General features: G+C 35.7%; 1 protein-coding gene across 3 annotated transcripts in view; it reads right to left on the reverse strand.

Annotated features, from left to right (window-relative positions):
* zbtb41 (zinc finger and BTB domain containing 41) overlaps positions 1-20,262 on the reverse strand; it is a 25,409-nt gene continuing 5,147 nt past the window's right edge. For 2 of the 3 annotated variants that reach the window (XM_048538953.2, XM_059647788.1), the window contains exons 2-11: positions 18,091-19,403; positions 17,340-17,547; positions 16,196-16,265; positions 15,903-16,050; positions 13,984-14,113; positions 12,671-12,766; positions 10,323-10,429; positions 9,824-9,929; positions 6,912-7,000; positions 237-4,687 (exon numbers count right to left, since the gene is read on the reverse strand). In XM_048538953.2, coding sequence (XP_048394910.2) covers positions 4,035-4,687; positions 6,912-7,000; positions 9,824-9,929; positions 10,323-10,429; positions 12,671-12,766; positions 13,984-14,113; positions 15,903-16,050; positions 16,196-16,265; positions 17,340-17,547; positions 18,091-19,225 — 2,742 coding nt within the window. In that variant the 5' untranslated portion in view covers positions 19,226-19,403 and the 3' untranslated portion in view covers positions 237-4,034. Of the gene's footprint in view, positions 4,688-6,911; positions 7,001-9,823; positions 9,930-10,322; positions 10,430-12,670; positions 12,767-13,983; positions 14,114-15,902; positions 16,051-16,195; positions 16,266-17,339; positions 17,548-18,090; positions 19,404-20,262 lie in introns of all 3 variants that reach the window. The other variant, XM_048538954.2, reaches the window with a different exon arrangement.

The following is a 20,262-nucleotide window of genomic DNA, read 5'->3' on the forward strand; positions in this document are numbered from 1 at the left end:
CACAACAAGTGGCAGAGAAAAGAATCATAATCTATTACATTTGCAACTTAACCAAACCCTTTAAAAATCCCCAAAATACATACATTCACAATTAAGACCAATAAAAGATAAATGGTTTTACATTGATTTTGTGGGTGGAATAGAAATACAGACGAGAAAACATTCAGAAGATCACAAGTCCACATCACAAGAGTGGGTTAATTTGTCTCACTGTTCCCTTTGCTTTTTAGCACTGATAGCGCACTGTTGTCTGTAATAGTTGTTCTTTATTTCAACAGTTGATCCAGTGGATCTTGATCTTTTATTATAATTCCCTCCTTTAAACTCCTTTGGTATTCTTGTTTTTCCAGTCACTTGCAATGGGAGGGGTGGGGTGGTGACAGAGAAGAGAGAGATGCTTTCAGTTCACAGCCTCAATGTCTCTGGCTGCCCTGCAGCTACAGAATTGTATCAAACAAATTTGTATCAGCAGCACACCCAATACAGGGGATATCATATAGTCGTTCCTCAAATCAAAGAATAATGGCGCTGTCTTGAAGTGTCCATCTCAATGCTTCTAAAATTGACTATGTCTTGTACAGTCAAAAATATGCACCACTTGATTATTCTAATTTGCACAACTTTTGTAGTGTTTCAGCTATATAACAATCCAGTTTCCATTTCTGCTAATAGGTCAAAAATGAAAAATATCTGGTCCCTGACAAAATACACAAAATCAGGTTCTAAACAAAGTGTCTATTTCTGAAATCCTTCCTGCTAGCTTTCCTAACAAATACCATGAGTGAACACAAATATTTGTAAATTTTAATTAATATTTAAATTTTCCTTTAAAATACAGCATAATTTATTAACTGGGTTTTGCAGTGTCTCGACTTCATATAGGCCACCAACTTCTGCAGTGCACACGTGAACTAGACTGCATAAATTCATTACTCCTGAGGGTCAGCTACTTCAAATGCCAAGGGCCCCATGTGGATATTGGGCTGATTGCTCATTAATAGCAAATTCAGATGGGAGCACTCAAATTTGCAAATACTTAAGTTAAAATGGAAATATTTTATATGAAATCTTTTAAAATATTTGATATATCTTGTCAAAAGGTAGTGTTGTCCTTTAGTTAAATTTCACATCATTTAAACACTCTTTAATATCTGATTTAATATATTTGAGTGTTTACGTATTTCATTTTGGGAAAACAAATGTGCAATAAAAAGCTGAATTTACAGTATCTTCTTTTTATTGCAGCAGTCTTCTCTTGTTTCTGAGGTGCAATAACTAAACTGTGCAGTCCCCCTGCCTGCTGTTATCGCCCCAACATGCCTGCGCTGTTGAATCTCACTGCAACCCAGGGACAGAAAAAATCCTTCAAGGCCACTGAAACTTTTGCCACTAGAATTGCATAATATGCAGACATTTGTTCAACGTCTGTGGCAAGCCCTGCCACTGCATGCAATATTCCAGTCATTATTTCTTCAAGACATATTTCCTATATGCAAATACAATTTTATTCAGAGAATTGCGTTTTTTTTAAAGTGCATCGTGCATGCATTCTTAAGACACTATGTCTCATTATCTAAAATATTTGTTTTATTTCCACAATAGTTTTCAGTATTTCCTAATTTCATTCTTAAAACATCTTTATTAAGCAAGGAAATTTAAAACATTGCATTGGTTTTGAAATTCAGAGGTTGGTTAGATTCAGTTCAATTTAGCAATAAGTTACAACAGGTAACTTTACAATTGAAACTATTGTCTGGTATGCTTTTCAATTGGAAAAACTCTGGAATATCTGCAAGATATTTTAAGTATTTGCATCTTTACATTTATTTCACAATTTGTAAACATATTAATGTGTTATCATTTGAAAATCCATTTTTTCCCCCCTGTTGTCAGCAAGAGTTATGAAAGCCAGTACTGGATGTGAAGCAAATATAGTTTTTTGAGAAAGTTAAATGTTTTAACAAGTCATTTGAAAATTTGTTGCATATATATTGATCTCTACTTTTGAATCCTGCACATGATGTGCTGAATGTTTGCCAGTTATTCATGCACTAGATGTCTCTGGTGTCAGTCACCCCTTTGGCCTTCAAGTTTGAGAAAGGAACAAGTATAGAACACGTGCTCAGCAATGACAGAAATGATGGATAAAGAGAGTATTGTTCATCCTCAGTTTCTGCTGAATTACTGAAGTTCAGAAAAGGCAAATAAGAGGAAATAACTCTGAAACAGACTAAAAACCCACTTGATAACAGGGAACAAATATTTTCTTGGGTAATACCTTGAACTGACTTCATCAATGTGCCTCAACTGTTTTAAGCGAGGAGGATGTAGGTGTGGTAATGAAAACCAGGAAAACTGTCAAATGATCATGAAAAGTTTTACAAGGTTAAGTACATAGCATTCATAAGGAAATTATATTCTTTTAAAGACTGAAAACATACTAAGAATATTTCTTAATATGAAATATTACAATCAAGTGACAAACAATATTTAAAATCCTTGCAGGATATCTCCAAAATATTCTTCCTTTCTTCCACCTGCCATATCAGTTCTCAACTGGTGCAGATTGTAAGCAGGTTTTATTAATCAAAAGGTCCTTTCGTAACCCAGAAACTAATTAGCAAGAAGTCAAATCAGAGACTTCAGTGGCATATATGAGCAATTTTGACCATTAATAAAAGGACAGAACAGGTTTTCATGCATCTGCTTGTGAGGTGCTATTACAACAGACATAAATTTTAGGCATGTACATTTTGTTGAGCCATCCTCTACTCTGCAGGTTGGAAGGGCCTAGTACTCAAGATGTGTGAAATAAAATCAAAAAAAGGTGAATGTTTCACATTTTAGTGTGACAGTTATAATTATTTAAACTAAAATATTAGTGCTTCTGCTATGATGGATTCATCTGTAGGATTTCTTGTCAACATAATTTACTTCTTTGCTAATTGCAGATTAGTTTTTTTTGTGCAGTATGAAATATCAGCTTTAGAGACATCATATTTTAGTTTATTTTTAATTACCAGCTAGTTTACTACTGAAATTTCTTATTTCCCATTTACAAGTTATTTAGTTATCTAGCAGTTTCTCATAGTAGAAAAAGTGTCATTTCAATACTTTACCAAATACTTGTGTAAGAAAAGTTTTCCATTTTGTTTTCAATGGCACTGAAGTAAATTACAGATACATGGAATCCCTACAGTGGAGAAAGAGGCCCTTTGGCCCAGAGTCTGCACAGACCCTCAAAGCAGCTCACACAGCCCCTGTAACCCTACATTTACCATATCTTTTTTACCTAACCCACACATCTTTGGATTGTGGGACGAAACTGGTCGAACCTGATGGAAACCCACACATACACAGGGAGAATGTGCAAACTCTACAGAGTCACCCGAAGCTGGAATCAAACCTAGGTCACTGGTGCTGTGAGGCAGCAGTGCTAACTACTCAGCCACTGTGCCATCCAATGAATGCATCTGAAGGCAAGATATTTTCTCAAGTGAAACTTATGTCCTTACTAAATTGTTAAGGAATTAGGCATCCTTTTGATTTTAAGTAACATTTTAGAATAATTGATATTATTTAGTATATAACCATGATTAAAAAACTGAATCTAATGCTGAACCAACTATTCAACCTCCAAGAATGAAGACATGGTCAAACAATAAATATGATCAGTTTAATATTAATTTTCAATATTAATCTTTGGATTTGAATAGGTTAATGTTTAAAATCATTCAAGTCATCTAATAATCACGCGGAAGCATAATTTCCGTTACATACAATACAAGCCTTGCACTGTCACTCAGAAATCAGACTGGAAAGACCTGAAGCAAATGTAAACATGACAAATACTTGTTTTTTTTTAAAAATACATTATCACATACCCAGGATACCAAAACGTGTATAACTAAAGGAAAGCGTTCCAAGTTACTACATAATTTGGAATCAATACAAAATTAATTTTGGCATAAAAGCTCTTCTTTTACTTTTCTGTGGAGACAACACCTCGACAGAGGGTGAACTGTTCACTGCTATTAGTGGCCTGCATTGGAAATACTTTGTACTGGTGTACCTGTATCAAGTCCAAGTAAAGTCCCAAGATATGATTGCTCTCTTGGATCTATAATTTGATCAGCACGAACAGGATGCACAATGTTGGCAGGTTGTGGTGTAAGGGTATACTTCTCTAGAAATGCAAGATCTGTTGCTCTTTGATAATCAGTCTGCTGGTGAGGCTGTTGGGAATGAAGAAGGGTATGAGATTGTGGTGCCAAAGTTGCAGTGTGTTGGACCGCATCAGACTGAACAGTACTATCAGCAATCCGTACTGGCACAAGGGTCACATCTTCATGAACGTTCTGAATTGCCGTTTTGCCATCTCCTTGGTAAACCTTATTTTGATCCAAGTATGATTTTGCATTAGTTTCATACATTTTGCTATCTTGTGTAAATAACAACTGCTGGGATACCATTTTCACTTCAGAAGCAGTCACAATTGACTGTTCTGGAGATTTAGTGGTGTGAACATGATCCATATGATACTTTAGCTTGTCTTTCCTTTTGAATGTTGCATTGCAATGATGACAGTTGAAGGGACGAGCATCTGAATGAATAACCATGTGTTTTGTTAATGTCTTCTTAATTCGAAACGCTTGGTTACAAACTGGGCATTTATAGGGCTTTTCACCTGTGATAAAGGAAAAAGAGACCTTGACCATGTTTTAATTTGAGCCCTAACTGCTTACTTACATACTTAGATCACTTTGCCATCACTAACCAATTCAACACTACTGTTTTCCAAAAAGGACATCACTGTTTGCCTTACAGAACACTTCTGGAATGAACTATATTGCCAAGCCCAAATCACATCATCTCATTTGTGCAGAATTAGAAGAATTCAATCTAAATTCTCAAGACCTTCAGTAAAACCTTGAAGGAACCTAAACTATCCAAAGCAGGGTCAGGAATTTCTCAGGAGTGATGGCTAAGACTCTACAAGAGAAAGTCAATTTTTCCATAGATGTTGATGGACATTAAGTTTAATCATTAAATCAGCACCTCAAGACAGGAATAAATATCAATCATTTCACTTTTTCCAGAATTATTAACTGGCAGGTATATATTCTGCATTTTGGGCAGTATAACAACAGCATTATAATGTTAAACAAAACAAAGTTATTCCATCCCTTTGTGAGTTGTGATGTTTTGCATAATAGATTCCATATATTAAATGGGAAGACATTGCAGGTACTTGTCATGGATTCCTGATCTGACTTTACAAATTCTACGGTCATTACCCAAGGCAGGGCCTTGGGTAATGCAGATGCATCAAGGCAGATGTTGAATTTGGATTCAGGAAGTATGTGATCCTGAAAGATGCTAGAAGCCTTCATGAATATTTTTTAGAATTCACTGCGATTGGAGCTGTACTATTGAGGGTCAGCAGGAGATTGGGTAGAGTTTGATCAAAGGGTCAATACATAGAATCATACAATCCCTACAGTGTGGTAACAGGCCATTTGGCCCAACACGTCCAAACCAACTCTGAAGAGCATCCCACCCAGACCCACTCTCCTAATCCCGTTAGGCCTGCATTTCCCTAACCTACATATCCCTGGACACTATGGGCAATTTCACGTAGTCAACATTTCTGGAAGGTTGAAAGCACAGACCAAGAGGATGATGAGGTCTTTATACTATACACCTTATAATATTTGCAGTGTTTCATCATGACAATTGAAATGGGGTTCCGGAAGAAATTTATTGCTTGGCATTCGTCACCCATAATGTGTCAGGGCTCAATCAATATTAATCACTACTCTCGAGACCAAAGAAATGATCATAGCCACAGTTAATTCAAATAGGAGCCACTGGATCATAATCTATGGTGATTTTAGTCCTGCCCTACTCAGCAGAAATACAATGCTCTGAACAAGGAACTTCGGGTCCTAAATTTAATGCTCAGCAAAGAGAAAAAGGGGAAAAAGGTTGTCACTGGGAACAGTACCTTGATATATTTAAAAATTCAGGTCACCAAACTAGTACTTACAGATCACTATAACTGCCATTTTCAAATTACCATTTAAGCAGATAGCCTTCCAGATATGTTAAGAGAACTCAATGAAAGGTCTCATCTACAACGACAATATTTTCTATGAAAGGGAAAGAAAACATTCAAGAAAACCATTATGGGAAATGAAAAATCGATATTTATGGCATAAATGTCAGAGAGGCTGACAACCAGCTCAGTGTGTGCTGATCAAAATAGCTACAGTTATGTTTTCCGCTGAATATGCGGCCAGTGTCTAATTAAGGCAGATTGTAATGGTTGTCGTCGTCGTCATCATCAGGTACCGACAATAAGGTGCAAACAGTACTCTTGAATGAGTGTCTGTAATGTTTCTAACTATAATATAAACTTTAATCTTACCCACAGCAAATGTACAGAATAATAAACTTTCCAGTGACAGAGCTCACTGGGTTTAAGGAAGGATGTTGGGAAAGCTACAGAGAAGATCAGGTGCCAAGGAAGAGATACTTCAGTAATTTGGAGAGGAGAAGAGAAGCTAGGATTGTTATTCCTAGATCACAGAAAGTTGAGGTGACTGTTAATAGAGGTGTTCAAAATTGTGATGGGTTTGATTAAAGGAGATAGTGAGAGATTGTTTCCACTGATAGGAGGGTTAAAGTTTCAGTTTTGAAGAAATTGTTTAAAGAACGAGATGAAAGCAGAGAATTTGATTTTTCAATGTAGCAAATTAAAATCCAGATTGTAGTGCCTGAGAGGATGGTAGAGCAGGTCGACCAACAACTTTCAACAGAAAAGAGATCTACTCAATAAAATGTAAGACAAAATAAAAATTAAACTGATTTCAGGTTTAATGGATGTCACAAGTGTCTTATCAGGATACCTGAATGTGTCCTAAAATGCATATCCAAGCTTGACTTCCCTTTGAATTCTTTTTTGCAAACTTCACATTGATGAAGAGTAGCTTTGTACCTGTAATCCATAAAGATAAACAAGAGGTGTTTTGTTGTCTTCATTTTTAAAAAATCCTTTAAACTCAATTTAAAACAATTTTTAAAAATGTTTCTAAGACATGTACAGCATAGATGGAGGCCTTTCTGCCAATCATGTCTGTACTGGTCAACAAAAATTAGATTGCACTAATTCCATCTTCCAGCTCATGGGAATGCAAGAGAACAATTAAATAGCATAAGTAAACAGGGCTGCTTTCTCAGAGGGAGATGACTAGTGATAGGTTCGCCTAAGGGTCACCATGCCTCAGGCAAGAGGAAAAATTGAGAACAAGAACAACCCATCATGGTAACTTCAGCTGGTGTGGCAAATGAACCTGCGCTGCTGAAGTTACTCTTCATTACAAACCAGCCATCCAACCAATTGAGCTAATATCTAAATACTGCATAAATGTTGAGAGTTTCTAATTCAACCACCCACTCAGGCAGTGAATTCCACTTCCCACCACCCTCTGAGTACAACAATTTTTCCTCAACTTTCCTCTTAGCCATCTCTCCTTTTATCTTAAATCTATAACCCTGGTTATTGATCCCTCTTCTAATGGAAAAATCCTTCTTATCCACTTATGTTCCCCATAATATGGTACATCTCTATCAGGTCCCCTCTCAACCTTCGTTGCTGCAAGCCTATCCAAACTTTCCTCATAGCTCAGACTTTTCAACCCAAGCAGCATCCTGATAAATCAGTCTTACCCTCACTACAGCAATCATATCCTTCTTATAATGTGGTGACCAAAACTGTTTGCAGTACTCTAGCTGTGGCCAAGCCACATTTTGTACGGTTCCAGCAAAACATCTCTACATTTGTATTCTGCGCCTCGGCTAATATGCTTCTAGTGACCTTGCCATATCGAGCCCTTGGTATCGAACAGATGTCTCTTTTTTAAACTTCTAGCCCTGAACATAAATTTGAATCAATTTACATATTATTCACCTACTACAGTGGACCTGATAGAAGACATATCAACTGCATTCTATTAATGGGAACCATTTGAAACAAGTATTTTTACATTTTATATTTTTTTCGCCAAAAGCTTTGAAAATTATCACAGCAATTCTCAATGAATTGCATCAAAAAAATTCTTAGCCATTAAGAATACAAGGCAGCAGTTCAGCACTCTTTGATTTCATTGCATTTTCTGATCACATTGTGGAATTACATGCACCATGTATCTGCTTCATCATTGATTTGCTCAAGGTTTGTCCATGTTAGATGCAATCTATTTCCACTTGATTGCTGTTGAAATAGCTTTCAACACCTTTTACTTAAAGTTGAACTTTCTGTCTGATATCAAGTCTTGGATGAGCAATACCTCCCTTGAGCTCAGGATACCCCAGTCTGGCTCCTATCCAAGAGTAGCCATGTCATAAATTCCATTCCCCTATTAACTGGCACAAGCTAAATCAAATTATTTGACTCACCATTAAAAAGACAGCTTTTAAGGGCTTTTGTGTTGCTGCGGTAATACTGAACTTTTGAGCCAGGAGGCTCAGGTTCAGGTCCCACCTGAATATGCATAAAGGACAGAGCAGGAACATTTCCTCTACTCTTGAACATTATTTATTGCCTTTCACTACAATAGCTTTCTGTTTAATCAGTCAGACTGTTTTATCTGTGCATTGAATTTTTTTTGCAATTAGAACCTTCAGTCATATTTTGAGAAAGCCCTCTTTAGGTGCACGTAAATAATGTTCATAGCCTCAACTTTTCATAGGTAAGGGAAAAAGGTCGAAAAGTGACATGGAACGAGATGGCAAACTCGACCGTGGTCATCCAGACTCAAAACGTTAGCTTGCTGTCTCTCTATGGATGCTGCCGAACCTACTGTGATTTCAAGCATTTTTTGTTTTCAGTCATGTTGAGTTACATCTCTAGGTAAGGGGATTTCTTTTTACTCTTCAGCTGTCTTGAACAATTTGATTTATAAGCGTACTAATGGATTGACTTCTGATTCAACATTCATTTAAGACAATTATGGACTGTCTAGGACTATGTCAATTCTTTAATTATTTTACACTATGAACCCATTTTAACTCACCAGCACTTTCTCATAGGCAGTTAGGGATGGGCAATAAATGTTGACTTTGGCAGCATTGCCCACATTCCAAGAAATATATTTAAAGAACGCATGAAAATTAATGTACATCATATAAACATGAAAATCTGTGTTTTAAAAGTACTTTGTAATAATGTTATTATTTTAGACATTCATGTTCCATATTTCCTGGCAGCAGAGAGCCTCAAAGAAACACTCTTCCACGCACATAGTCCAGGGAAGAGGCCAGTAGGTAAATACTGCAATCTTGTACAGATTGTAATTCATAAGTCCTATGCCTTAACAAAATGAGGGAAAGTTGAAGATGGTCAGTTTGTGGATGAGAACTTTAAAGGTGGAGGGAAGGCAATTATAGGAATTAGTGGAAGTGTCAATATCATCATTTATAGCAGACTACAGAAAGCTATTAAAAGCAGACAGCACATTAGGGCATTTTGCTTGGCATATGGAAAACCAAGAATTAACTAAAAGTTGAGGATAGGATAGGATAGGATAGTGGAGAGAGAGATGAAGAAAGTACTTATCAAAATAAATGAAGAAATAGAAGGAAAATGGGACAAGTGGAAATGGGATTGAAGGGAAGAAGTGCTTTTAGTCAGGAAAAATATATTTAGTTATCCGATCATTTGAACAATGTAATTTAAATATCACTGTTTTCTTTCTCCATAATTTAGTTCTGTTATTTCAATAATTAAAAATCTCTGAATTAACAGCAGTACTTGACTTACTTCTGCCAGACTTTTTCTCCCAAATGGACACTTCTGTAGTGAACACTGAGATGATCCCGACGGCCAAAACACTTTCCACATTCTTCACATTGATGGGCTTTTTCTCCTATGGAGAGAATGCAAAACAAAAATTGAACATCATGATGTGAAACAGGTTGCTATGAAAACAAAAACTGCATCCTTTCTCCATGAAAAGGGGTTCAATACCAAAGACAAAATAAGTATTGTAAAGACAGCAAAATATTCTTGTGGGAAACTACAATAGATGGAGATGTTAAAACAGCTAGTTGATCTGTATGTTAAGGGTTGTCCCTACATGAATTAAATAGGCAATAATGGAAACAGTTTTATGAATCACATGATTAGTGATGACAGGGACACGGAGTTACAGAAAACCACTCTTCCAGGCAGCCAGCAAAAAACGGTGAAGTGATGCTGGAGCCCTTAAGTCATCTATTTCCCATGTGGATAGTGAACTCAAGTTATTTAAATACTTTACCTGAATGGGTCTTTCGGTGTTTCGTGAGATGATCATGACGAATAAAGGTTTTCCCACATTCTTCGCATTCATATCGCTTGTCATCATGGTGTACGCGGAGATGTAGTCTAGTTATAAGGTGCAAATTTATAAAATATTCACTGATATTTCTTGTCATGCCCATGACTTCATGAACCTTAATGGCATGTCAAAAGTAAGGAATCAAAATGCTTTTTAAACAAAAGCTTGGTAACAATTGCATTTGTTGTTATAATTGAATTTTTATTTACAAAGGTTTTAAGAAAGCTATCAGTTATTCCTGTAATAAGTTTAAGGTAACAGATATCACATGATATAATTGAAAAATAATTGATGCTTTTTTAATAAACATGACAAATATCAGATTTTAGCCAATACTTCTAAATATTCATAAAATACACTCTGATATCATCACACAAGGCCATTAGATAACTAAAGAAAAAGCATGATGATTGGCATGCAGAGCAAAAAAAAATAAAATACATACATCCTACTACTACACTCTTGTCACTCAATAATAAGCAAAAATACTGCTAACTTGGTAAATTCTTTCTGTCAATCTCATTCAGCTATTCTAGGACTGAATAGCTAACTTTCACGTTAATTACAAGAACATTGAAATACAAAAAGTAAACCAAAACTAAAAACAACAAGCTATGTGCAAAGTTTAAAATTTTTCAATCATAACTAAGACTTTCAGTACATTGTATTCATGGTCAGTTTCTTCTGTGGATATATAAACACACAGAGTTCAATGAAAAGTGCAAGTCTCAATTCAGCAATTTCCATTGCTCCTCTGAAAGAGAAGGGATTGATATCAAGGTTTGAGAGAGTAGAAATTAGATCAGGAACCTAGTGTTGCTACATCCCATGGCAGAATCCCCAGTATGAAAGGAGTGCTGAGGAAGGATAAGGGGCACAAGTCTAGGAGTGTAGAAGCCCAAGCTCTCCATGAACAGCAGAGGATAGCAGTGCGTTGCGTATCACAATTCCATCTCTCCTGCACATAGACTGTTTCCAAAGAGTCGAACTTAAAAGGGACTGATGAAAATAATTTTAATTTAACAATTTATATATTTAGAACACAAGGTTTATTTCAGCGATTATTTTAAGTCAAGCCATCAGATGGGAAACCAAACGAGGAAAAAGATGTCATCAACTTTAGTTTTACATCCCACTCAATACTACTCTCCACTGGTTTGAACCTGCTTCTGCAGGGAAGTCAATGTTCCACTTAACCCTATACATTTTCCAGAAGGAGTTTGGTTAAAATTGCTCCTTTCAGCTTTAAACACTGAGCAGCAAAAGCTAAACTGATATTTCAAACACTCCCAAATTTATAAATATCATTTTCAACATTCAACATATGTGGTGTATCAGAATTCTGAATCAGAATGCCCACGAATGGGATAGGGTTAGTATTACATAAAACGAAGAATACAGCATAGGAATAGGCCCTTCTGCCCCCATGATACCATTCTAAACTAATCCCAACTGCCTAGACATACTAATAGGTCTGCTTCTAACACCCCCTGGCAGTACATTCCAGGCACCTACCACCCTCTGTGTAAAAAAAATGTACATTGCACATCTCCCTTAAAATTTTCCCCTCTCATCTTAAACCAATGCCCCCTAGTTTTTCACATTTCCAACCTGGGAAAAGGACTCCGAGTATCCACTCTATCCATCCTTCTTATAAGTTCATATAAAGGTCATTCCTAATTCTGCTCAAAGGTATGAATATCTGTAGGAACCCTGACTGGCACAGAATCAATGCATTGTGGCAGGTCCCTGGCTATCTAACATAAACATTTCTGTTTTCACAGTTTGTATCCATTGTGGTTGATTAGATTGGTTGTGTAATGCAATGCTGTCTCGTTTTCACTTGCCTTCAAAGTGTATTTGCAGCATGAATGCAGTTTATTCAGTGTTTTCTTGGTCAGAAATTGTTTGCATTACAGAAATAATAATTAGAAAGAGGAGAAAATATATTTTAAAAACAGTATCAAACATGATAAATTATCTTGAAACAATATTTAATGTTCGGTCTAAGAGGTGCTTCACAGGACACATTTCAAACAAAAAATTGACTATGTTAACATAATGCTGATTGGAAAAAAAAACGCCTTAATTAGTTTGCAGTCTAGGAACCCAGGTACATTGTTTTAGTGGTCAGCAAATAACAGATGAACAGAAGAAATGCAGAATGAATGATTTTTCTGGACTTTTGTTCAACTACATGTAGAAATCGCATTTAGAAAGTGATTAGGAATTGATAATAGATTTTAGAGCCAAATGACGGGATTTTTCGTATACCTGCATGTTCTTACCTGTATGAGCTACCATGACGGAAACTCTGTCCACAAATGCTGCACAAATGTGGCTTTTCCCCACTATGGATACGAAGGTGTTCTTTTAATGTAGTTCTGTTCAATTTTTTTTTAAAAATAAGAAATAAAAAATTTAAGATTCCTTAATATGTATACAGTTGTCTTTTGCTCTTTTCACTGCTGAAGATGGGAGGAAGTAATATTTCTGTCATTACCTTGTTTGTGAACAATATATCTTAGAAACCACTGGATGGATTTCACAAAAAACTGCATAGCAAGAATACAGTCCAAAGATGAACTAATTAGTTTTTTTCGTGATGATCTAGGTTCTGGGTGTATTTAAAGGATTTATTATTTATTCGGGGCGGCACAGCGGCTCAGCGGTTAGCACTGCAGCCTCACAGCACCAGGAACCGGGTTCGATTCCAGCCTCAGGTAACTGTCTGTGCGAGTTTGCTCATTCTCTCTGTCTGCGTGGGTTTCCTCCCACAGTCCAAAGATGTACAGGCTAGGTGGATTGGCCATGCTAAATTGCCCGTAGTGTTCAGGGGTGTGTGGGTTATCGGGGGATGGATCTGGGTGGTATGCTCCAAGGGGCGGTGTGGACTTGTTGGGAAGAAAGGTCTGTTTCCACACTGTAGGAAATCTAATCAAATCTTAACCTTACGGGATAGGACAAAAAAAAACTTATGTTTTTAAAAAGTGTGTTACTTCATCAAAAATTATGACAATTGTTTTAACATATTGTCATTTGTTGAAGCTATGACAGAATATGTCAAAATTGTTCAATAGTGAGCTGAATTTTAAGTGTAAGTTGGTGGATGCGAATGGGCTTGAAGCCTTCTCAGCAAGATGGAAGGTCTTAGTAATAACTGATTTATTTTTTAAAATAATCTGTTGTTACACAGCAAAAACCAGATCGGGAAATGTCTCAATAAAGAGCTGTGTAATTGTAATAATGTTGAATTACAACAATCACAATATCAGCAGAGGTAGGGTCTCTGTGTATCCTCTTCACTCGTTTCATTATTTATCAACGATTTCTCAAATTATGGGCATAGATTTCAAACTCACTTGAGAAAGAACAAAATAAGATGAATACTTCACCAGCATGTATGGTAAATAACATTACTTTTTGAACATCACTATACAGTTAATTGCATCATGAAGGACTAACAAAATACCCTAATGTTAAAGTAGATTCATAAATACTGGATTTACTTTTTCATTAAATCGTAGAAGTCTTTTCTCACTGAACGTAAAAATTGCAACTTCTTGAATTTTGTTTACTTATAACAGTCACATAGTTTTACCTTTCCCTCACTGACTTCCCACAGATAAAGCAAGTCCACTTTCTTTTTCCTCCATGAGTGCATTCAATGTGACGCTTAAGGTTCCCAGTGTCGTTAAACTGGCGACCACAAATATCACACGGAAATGGCCCTGAAGTGTGTGAAATAAATTGGCGGCATTAGTTTCAGGTTGTCAGACTTGGATCTGCAAGTCTGCAGTTCTGTAATACCAAGTGGTTAAAAAAAACTGTCAAAAATTGAACTCCATTCAAATTAGAAAAATGCAACCTGCCCTGACACAATGATCTAGGCTGTATCTCTGCAGTACATCATGCTTGCACTTTCTGTCCTGGCAGGGAAAGGGACCACAGTTTAACCTTTATTTTGTTGTGGCTGAAAGAAAAGGATGATAAAATAAAAAAGTCTATTTATTATTATAAACACCAAATGTTTTGCTTCAATATTTTTGAACACTCACTGCTGTCTTAGTCATCTTTTGCTCTGTGTTGTGTGTTAAATTTGCTATCCAAGGATACCCTGAGAACATCAAATATATTGTTTTGAATATCTCCTCTAATAACAAAGTTATGCTTAATAATTAATATGGTCTGTTAAATATGAACTTCATAATTTAACTTCAAAGAAAACAAAGTGGAGAAACTCAACAGATCTGGCAGTACCTGTGGAGAGATACAAATTTAAAGTTTCAAATTCAAACACACTTCTTCAAAACTTGAAGAATCACCAGACTTGAACCATTAATTTTCTGTCTCCACAGATGCAGCCATACCTGCTGCGTTTATTCAGTATTTTGTTTTGTTTAATTATAAACTCTCTCATCAAATTAGTTAGCAATTTACTCCACAACCTCAAAATCAGATTAAATAGCAAAATAAGTTCAAAGGTTTGAATAGATTACTTCTGTTTCCTTACACTTATGTTCCTATGGTCGTATGAAAAAGGAGGAGGAGATCAAATACAAATTGACAGATTCTTTCTAAAGAAAATAACTGGAAATCTGATCTCAGAGAATCAAGTGGTGCAAGTTAGTACATTTTTTTAAAAAAGAGACTATTTGATAACAGTTGTCAGCTGAGTAGGCAGAAAGAGAAACTGTAGTTTGCTTTAATGATTTCAAAAGTTGCACAAAAGGCCCTAATTAATGATTTTACATGATTGATTACATTCCCACTGATGACTTGCAGCTATGTGTAACCAATGCAAGAGCAGCTCCTTCATTCTTTCTCATATGTTGTCAAGGAATCTTTAAAGCCCACCTAAGCAGGCTGACATGATCTTGTCTGAAAACCTAATCTCAAACATACCTTTGAAATGCAGCACACATATTTTCACAAAGGTTAGCTTAGTTTACACGCTCAAATCCATCAGGGTTAACCTATAATCATGTGCATCATATGCAAATGTGTCATCGACTAAACTAAGCTCAGAAGTATAATCACAATACAACAGGCTGAAAACTGCATAATGTTTGCCAGAATTCTTTCTGGATTTCTGAAAATTACACAAGGATAATTAAGCTGTTTTTTGATGTTACATACATGTATGTTTCATATCATTGTTAAATATAAATACAACTACAAGCATTGGTTATTTGAGTCTAGGTTTCTTAAATGTTACTTATTAAATGCAAACTGTAAAGTTGTAATACAAAGACTATATTTAATTTCATAAATAGATTGATATACATGGGCAATCATTGACCCATAGGTTTAATAATGCTGAAGGATATATTAATTAATATTAACTTAAGAAGCAGATGTACAGAGCAAGGGTTCTGTCGGATTCAAATTGTAACAATTAACAAAAAAAGAACTTTTTGACTGAACTACAAAACTTGATGGTAAACTTTGAATAAAACAATACTAGGTTCCTGGGCTAATTTTTCATTTAAGGTTTTATCTTGTGGACTTTTCCCATACCCAAATGAAACTTTTCCTGATGTTTAAGTCTTGCAAATCTGGATTTGAAATGTTCTTCACAATAACTACATTTGAATGGTTTGTCTTGTGTGTGAAGGATCCTGTGCTCCTCAAGATGAGGTCTCCTTGTGAAGGTTTTGTTACACACCTATGACCCAAAAAAAAGCAATAGGAAATTACCACAAAAAGTTCAATACTGCATGACACATACACAGAAGGGTTAGAGCGTTTTATCCCAGTTACTGCTTATGCATGTTAATTTTGAAGCTGGGAGGATAAAGGGAAGAACTTACATCGCACTTCCAGGCTTCACTCTTCTTCTTTTTGGCAGCAAAAAATTCTTGCACATTAGCTGGATGAAACCTGGTGACATTCCCAAACTTAATGAATTAGCATACTGTTGCCATTATAAGTGAAAATAAGAATGAAAGCATTCTTAAAAAGCTAAACTACCTTTTCAAAAATTACTTCCCGAGAAACCAGTGTTCTCAGCTGCAAATCCTCAACATCATAAAAGATGCCTAATCTCAACATTTCAGCTTTCCCTCCAATTATGTTTGGTGTTTTTTTTTAAATATACATACTATACTTTATTGGGGAATTACAAGAAGTACATCACTATTTCAGTTCATGATTTGCCTATGTATCTTACATCTTAAAATAGCAATAGTAAAACTTGTTAAGAAAAAAATACAACCTACACATATTATTCAATATTGCCATAAAATGAGGCTATTGATTGCATTATACATTAAAGTGAATTGTACATTCAACAATTTCTGACAAATACATTTTTATTCTTTTCTGGTGTCTCCTGAATTTTTTGCCGTTTGCTTGCTTCTGAGCATTAACAAGCTAATTTGGAAGAGATACCAAAGCAATCGTGCAGTACTGAGGAAGCTCTGCAGTAATGGATGTACACAGACATTCTACATGCCTTCTCACATTGATGTAAAAAGATCTGTGGCACTTTTTCTAGGTAGGCCAGTGTCCTTGCCAGTATTTATGTCTCAATGAATATTGCTGAAAAATTATCTGGTCATTTTCATATTACTGCTTCAGAACGGTGACTGTACAAATTAGCTTCCATGTTTCCTACATCAAAACTTGTACCTACACCACAAAAATTAGTTTATTGGCTGTAAAGTGCTAAAGACATTGATGAAAGGCTTTATATAAAATCAGAGAAAAGTTTACTGTTATTATTTATTTAGCAATAACTTTATTATTTGTTTGGGCATCTTTGTTTTTCTCAAATTGACAAACATAGAATAGCTACATTACAAAACTTTGGTACTAACTTAAAACACAGCCAAAAAAATAGTAAATACTGTTTCACTTCTGACAATCCAAATATAAAGTAGCTACTAAAAGGGTGCAGAAAACAGACAGGCATATAAATATGTTAACAGGATATTTTCAACAGTTTACACATACCTTCTCACATGCTTTGCTAACGTTTTTTTGCTGGCATGTAGCTTGTTACAGAATGGACATTTTTGTTCTTTTCTTTGAACAGCAACTTGTGCATTATGTTTCTTTCTATGTGCAGTTAAGTTGGATTTTGTGGAGTAACGCTGACTACAAATATCACACTCAAAAGGTTTTTCTCCAGTATGTACACGAGTGTGGCATTCATATTTTCCTATAAAGTCCAAAATGCAATTAAGAAAGTCAAGATTCAAGATTGAGACACAAAAAGCCTGCAGCAAATAACTGGATTATGACAGTGTGTGTAAATACATCCAACAGTGAGCAGCACATAGCTTTCACTCTCAACAGCCCCTAATGTCGAAAGCTTTTGATCTCAGATATGCCATTACCAGGCGACTCAGATACTTCTTCACAATAAAACAGACAAGATAAGAGCTTGGAAAAAGAGACCAAATAATTAGTCGACAAATCAAACAGGAAATAAAACTGTGAAAGCCTATGCTTTCATTACCAGTCTTTTAGCCAGAGAATGGAACACGAAGGGAAAATCACAGAAATTTGTTTTCTAATTATGATTAATCAAGCATTTAATGTTGTAAAATGGAATTACATCTAAATAAACACAGTGAATCTTTAGTATAAAATATAAAACTATAAACTATTATATTGTTTCCACAAGAGAAGCATATCTTACTGAATGGAAGCAACAGGCAATACAACTGCCCAAAAGACCAGGCATTTTTATCTTACCAACCTATTCGATCAAAAGTTTTATCACATTTGGGACAGTGAAGTGTTTTCTTGCTGCCAGCCTGCGATATGACTGGATCTAATTGCTTGGGAATATTTTGTTCAATTTCATCTGCATCCAGAGGCTCATCCTCATCAGTTTCTTCTTCATTCTCCTCCTCGCCTTCAATTTCTTCCTCCTTTTCCATTTCTTCCTTAAATTTTACTTCAATTCCTTCCATTTCATCTTCACTTTCAATAGCTTCACAATCATCACGTTTCTCTGTGTCACTCCCATTTTTACTGGAAGACTCATCTTCAGAGACATCTGTGACTTCATTGTTACTTTTACATTCAAATTTTGCTGGACACTTACGAGACCGAGTTGACCATCTCCTTGTGGAACGTTCCAACTTTGTCGGATCAGCACTTTCTTCTTGCACGTGCGAATGGTCAGTGTGAGCTTTAGCAATATGGTTTTCTAAGGATTTTTTATAACAGAAACTTTTACTGCAGAAGGTACATACATTTTGTAATTTGGGAGCAGGTTCAAGGGAATTCTTTTCTTCCAAACACTGATTATTTTCAGTGAACAGTTCTGATTGGGTTGACCTGGAGACATTTTCATTACCAGACAACAATTTAACAGCATCTATAATGTCTAGAAACTGCGCTGCTTCCAAAACTGATGGAATGTCATTTTCCTGTATGAAGAATTCAGACGTATACAGGAACTCCAACAAGTGGTGGAAAACATAGTAACTCACATGATCCAACTGGATACTATCCATGTTCGGGTTTTTGCTTAAACAAGCATAGAAATAACTGCTTCCCACTGCAACAACCACCTTATGGGCACAAAAATGCTTTCCTTCTACCATGATAATTAAGTCACAGAAAGGTGACTGCTTAAGTCTATCATCATTCATATATTTCAATAGATTTTTGTTATGTACCAGTGATCTCAAATGTATAATTGGTGAGGATGGACCTAAAGGAACATCTATATTATCTGCAACACTTGAAAGGTCCTGAATTGATCTGGGACCACAGCATCGATTTTCAAATTTTGCAGTCTGTAAATCTAAGAAAATGTCTTTGCATTGGGTTCCCATTAAACTTGAACTAGTTTTATAAGAACTGTCAATATTCTGAGACATGATGTTTATGAAAACTGCAGCAGTTGTGTAACTTTTCTCAGTTTGTTGACAGACATTGGTACAAAAGTACAGAACAAAAATATCTTCTTTCAATGTAAGGTATCCTTGTAGCTTTTATTGATATTAAATGATTTCATTTTGCAAAATCTTCTTCGTATAGTCATGATATTCATCAGGCCTGAAAGAAAATCACCAAAACAGATTATTGCAATAAAAAAACTGCAACATGCTTTAGCTATATTTGTCAGAAAGGCTCATGCAATAAGTGAATGCTACAAAAAAAATTGGTCAACTAAATTAAAAAGGAAATGTGCTTATGCCAAGTTGGCAATTGGTGTAATTTTGAGATCACTAGCTAATCCTGTCTCAGATTAAATGATTCTTTAAGACGTACTGATTATACTATGATTGAATTTCAGACTTAGTTTGAGGGTTAGAAGTATGTGCCAGAAACTATTGTCTTGAACTAAATCAAATTGAAGAGACAGGAAGACAGAGTTGGCTAGGAAAATAGATTAAAAATGAAAACAGTAGATAAGAAAAGCAGACATTTAAAATACATTCTCAACAAAGATATATTCCACTGAGAAGGGCAAACCAAATGCCGGTTACACAAATCAACCACTGCCAACTCAAAAAGTTAACGATAGCATTTGAGGGTCTCTCGCGATACAGTTGCAGTTTTGCTAACTCTGGATCAAGGAGGCCGAGGTTCAAGCCCCACCTGCTCCAGAGGCGAGTAATGACATTTCTGAACAGGTTGATGAGGAAACGAAGAGTCATACAATGTTGCAAATATGAGTGGTAGTCTGAAGGACTGCCAATTTTTTTTAAAGAAACCAGCAAAGGATGACTTTTAAAAAGGGAAAAAATAGATTATAAAAGTTTTTTTTAAAGCTGACACATATGGGTACATAAAAAAGGAAGAGAGCAGCTAAAATAAATGTTGTTCCCTTAGAGAATGAGGCTGAGGGAGTAACATGAAACAAGGAAATTTTGGATAATTTTAACAAATATTTCGCATCTGCCTTCGTGGC

Source organism: Stegostoma tigrinum, chromosome 8 (assembly GCF_030684315.1).
Source record: "Stegostoma tigrinum isolate sSteTig4 chromosome 8, sSteTig4.hap1, whole genome shotgun sequence".
NCBI classification, from domain to species: Eukaryota; Metazoa; Chordata; class Chondrichthyes; order Orectolobiformes; family Stegostomatidae; genus Stegostoma; species Stegostoma tigrinum.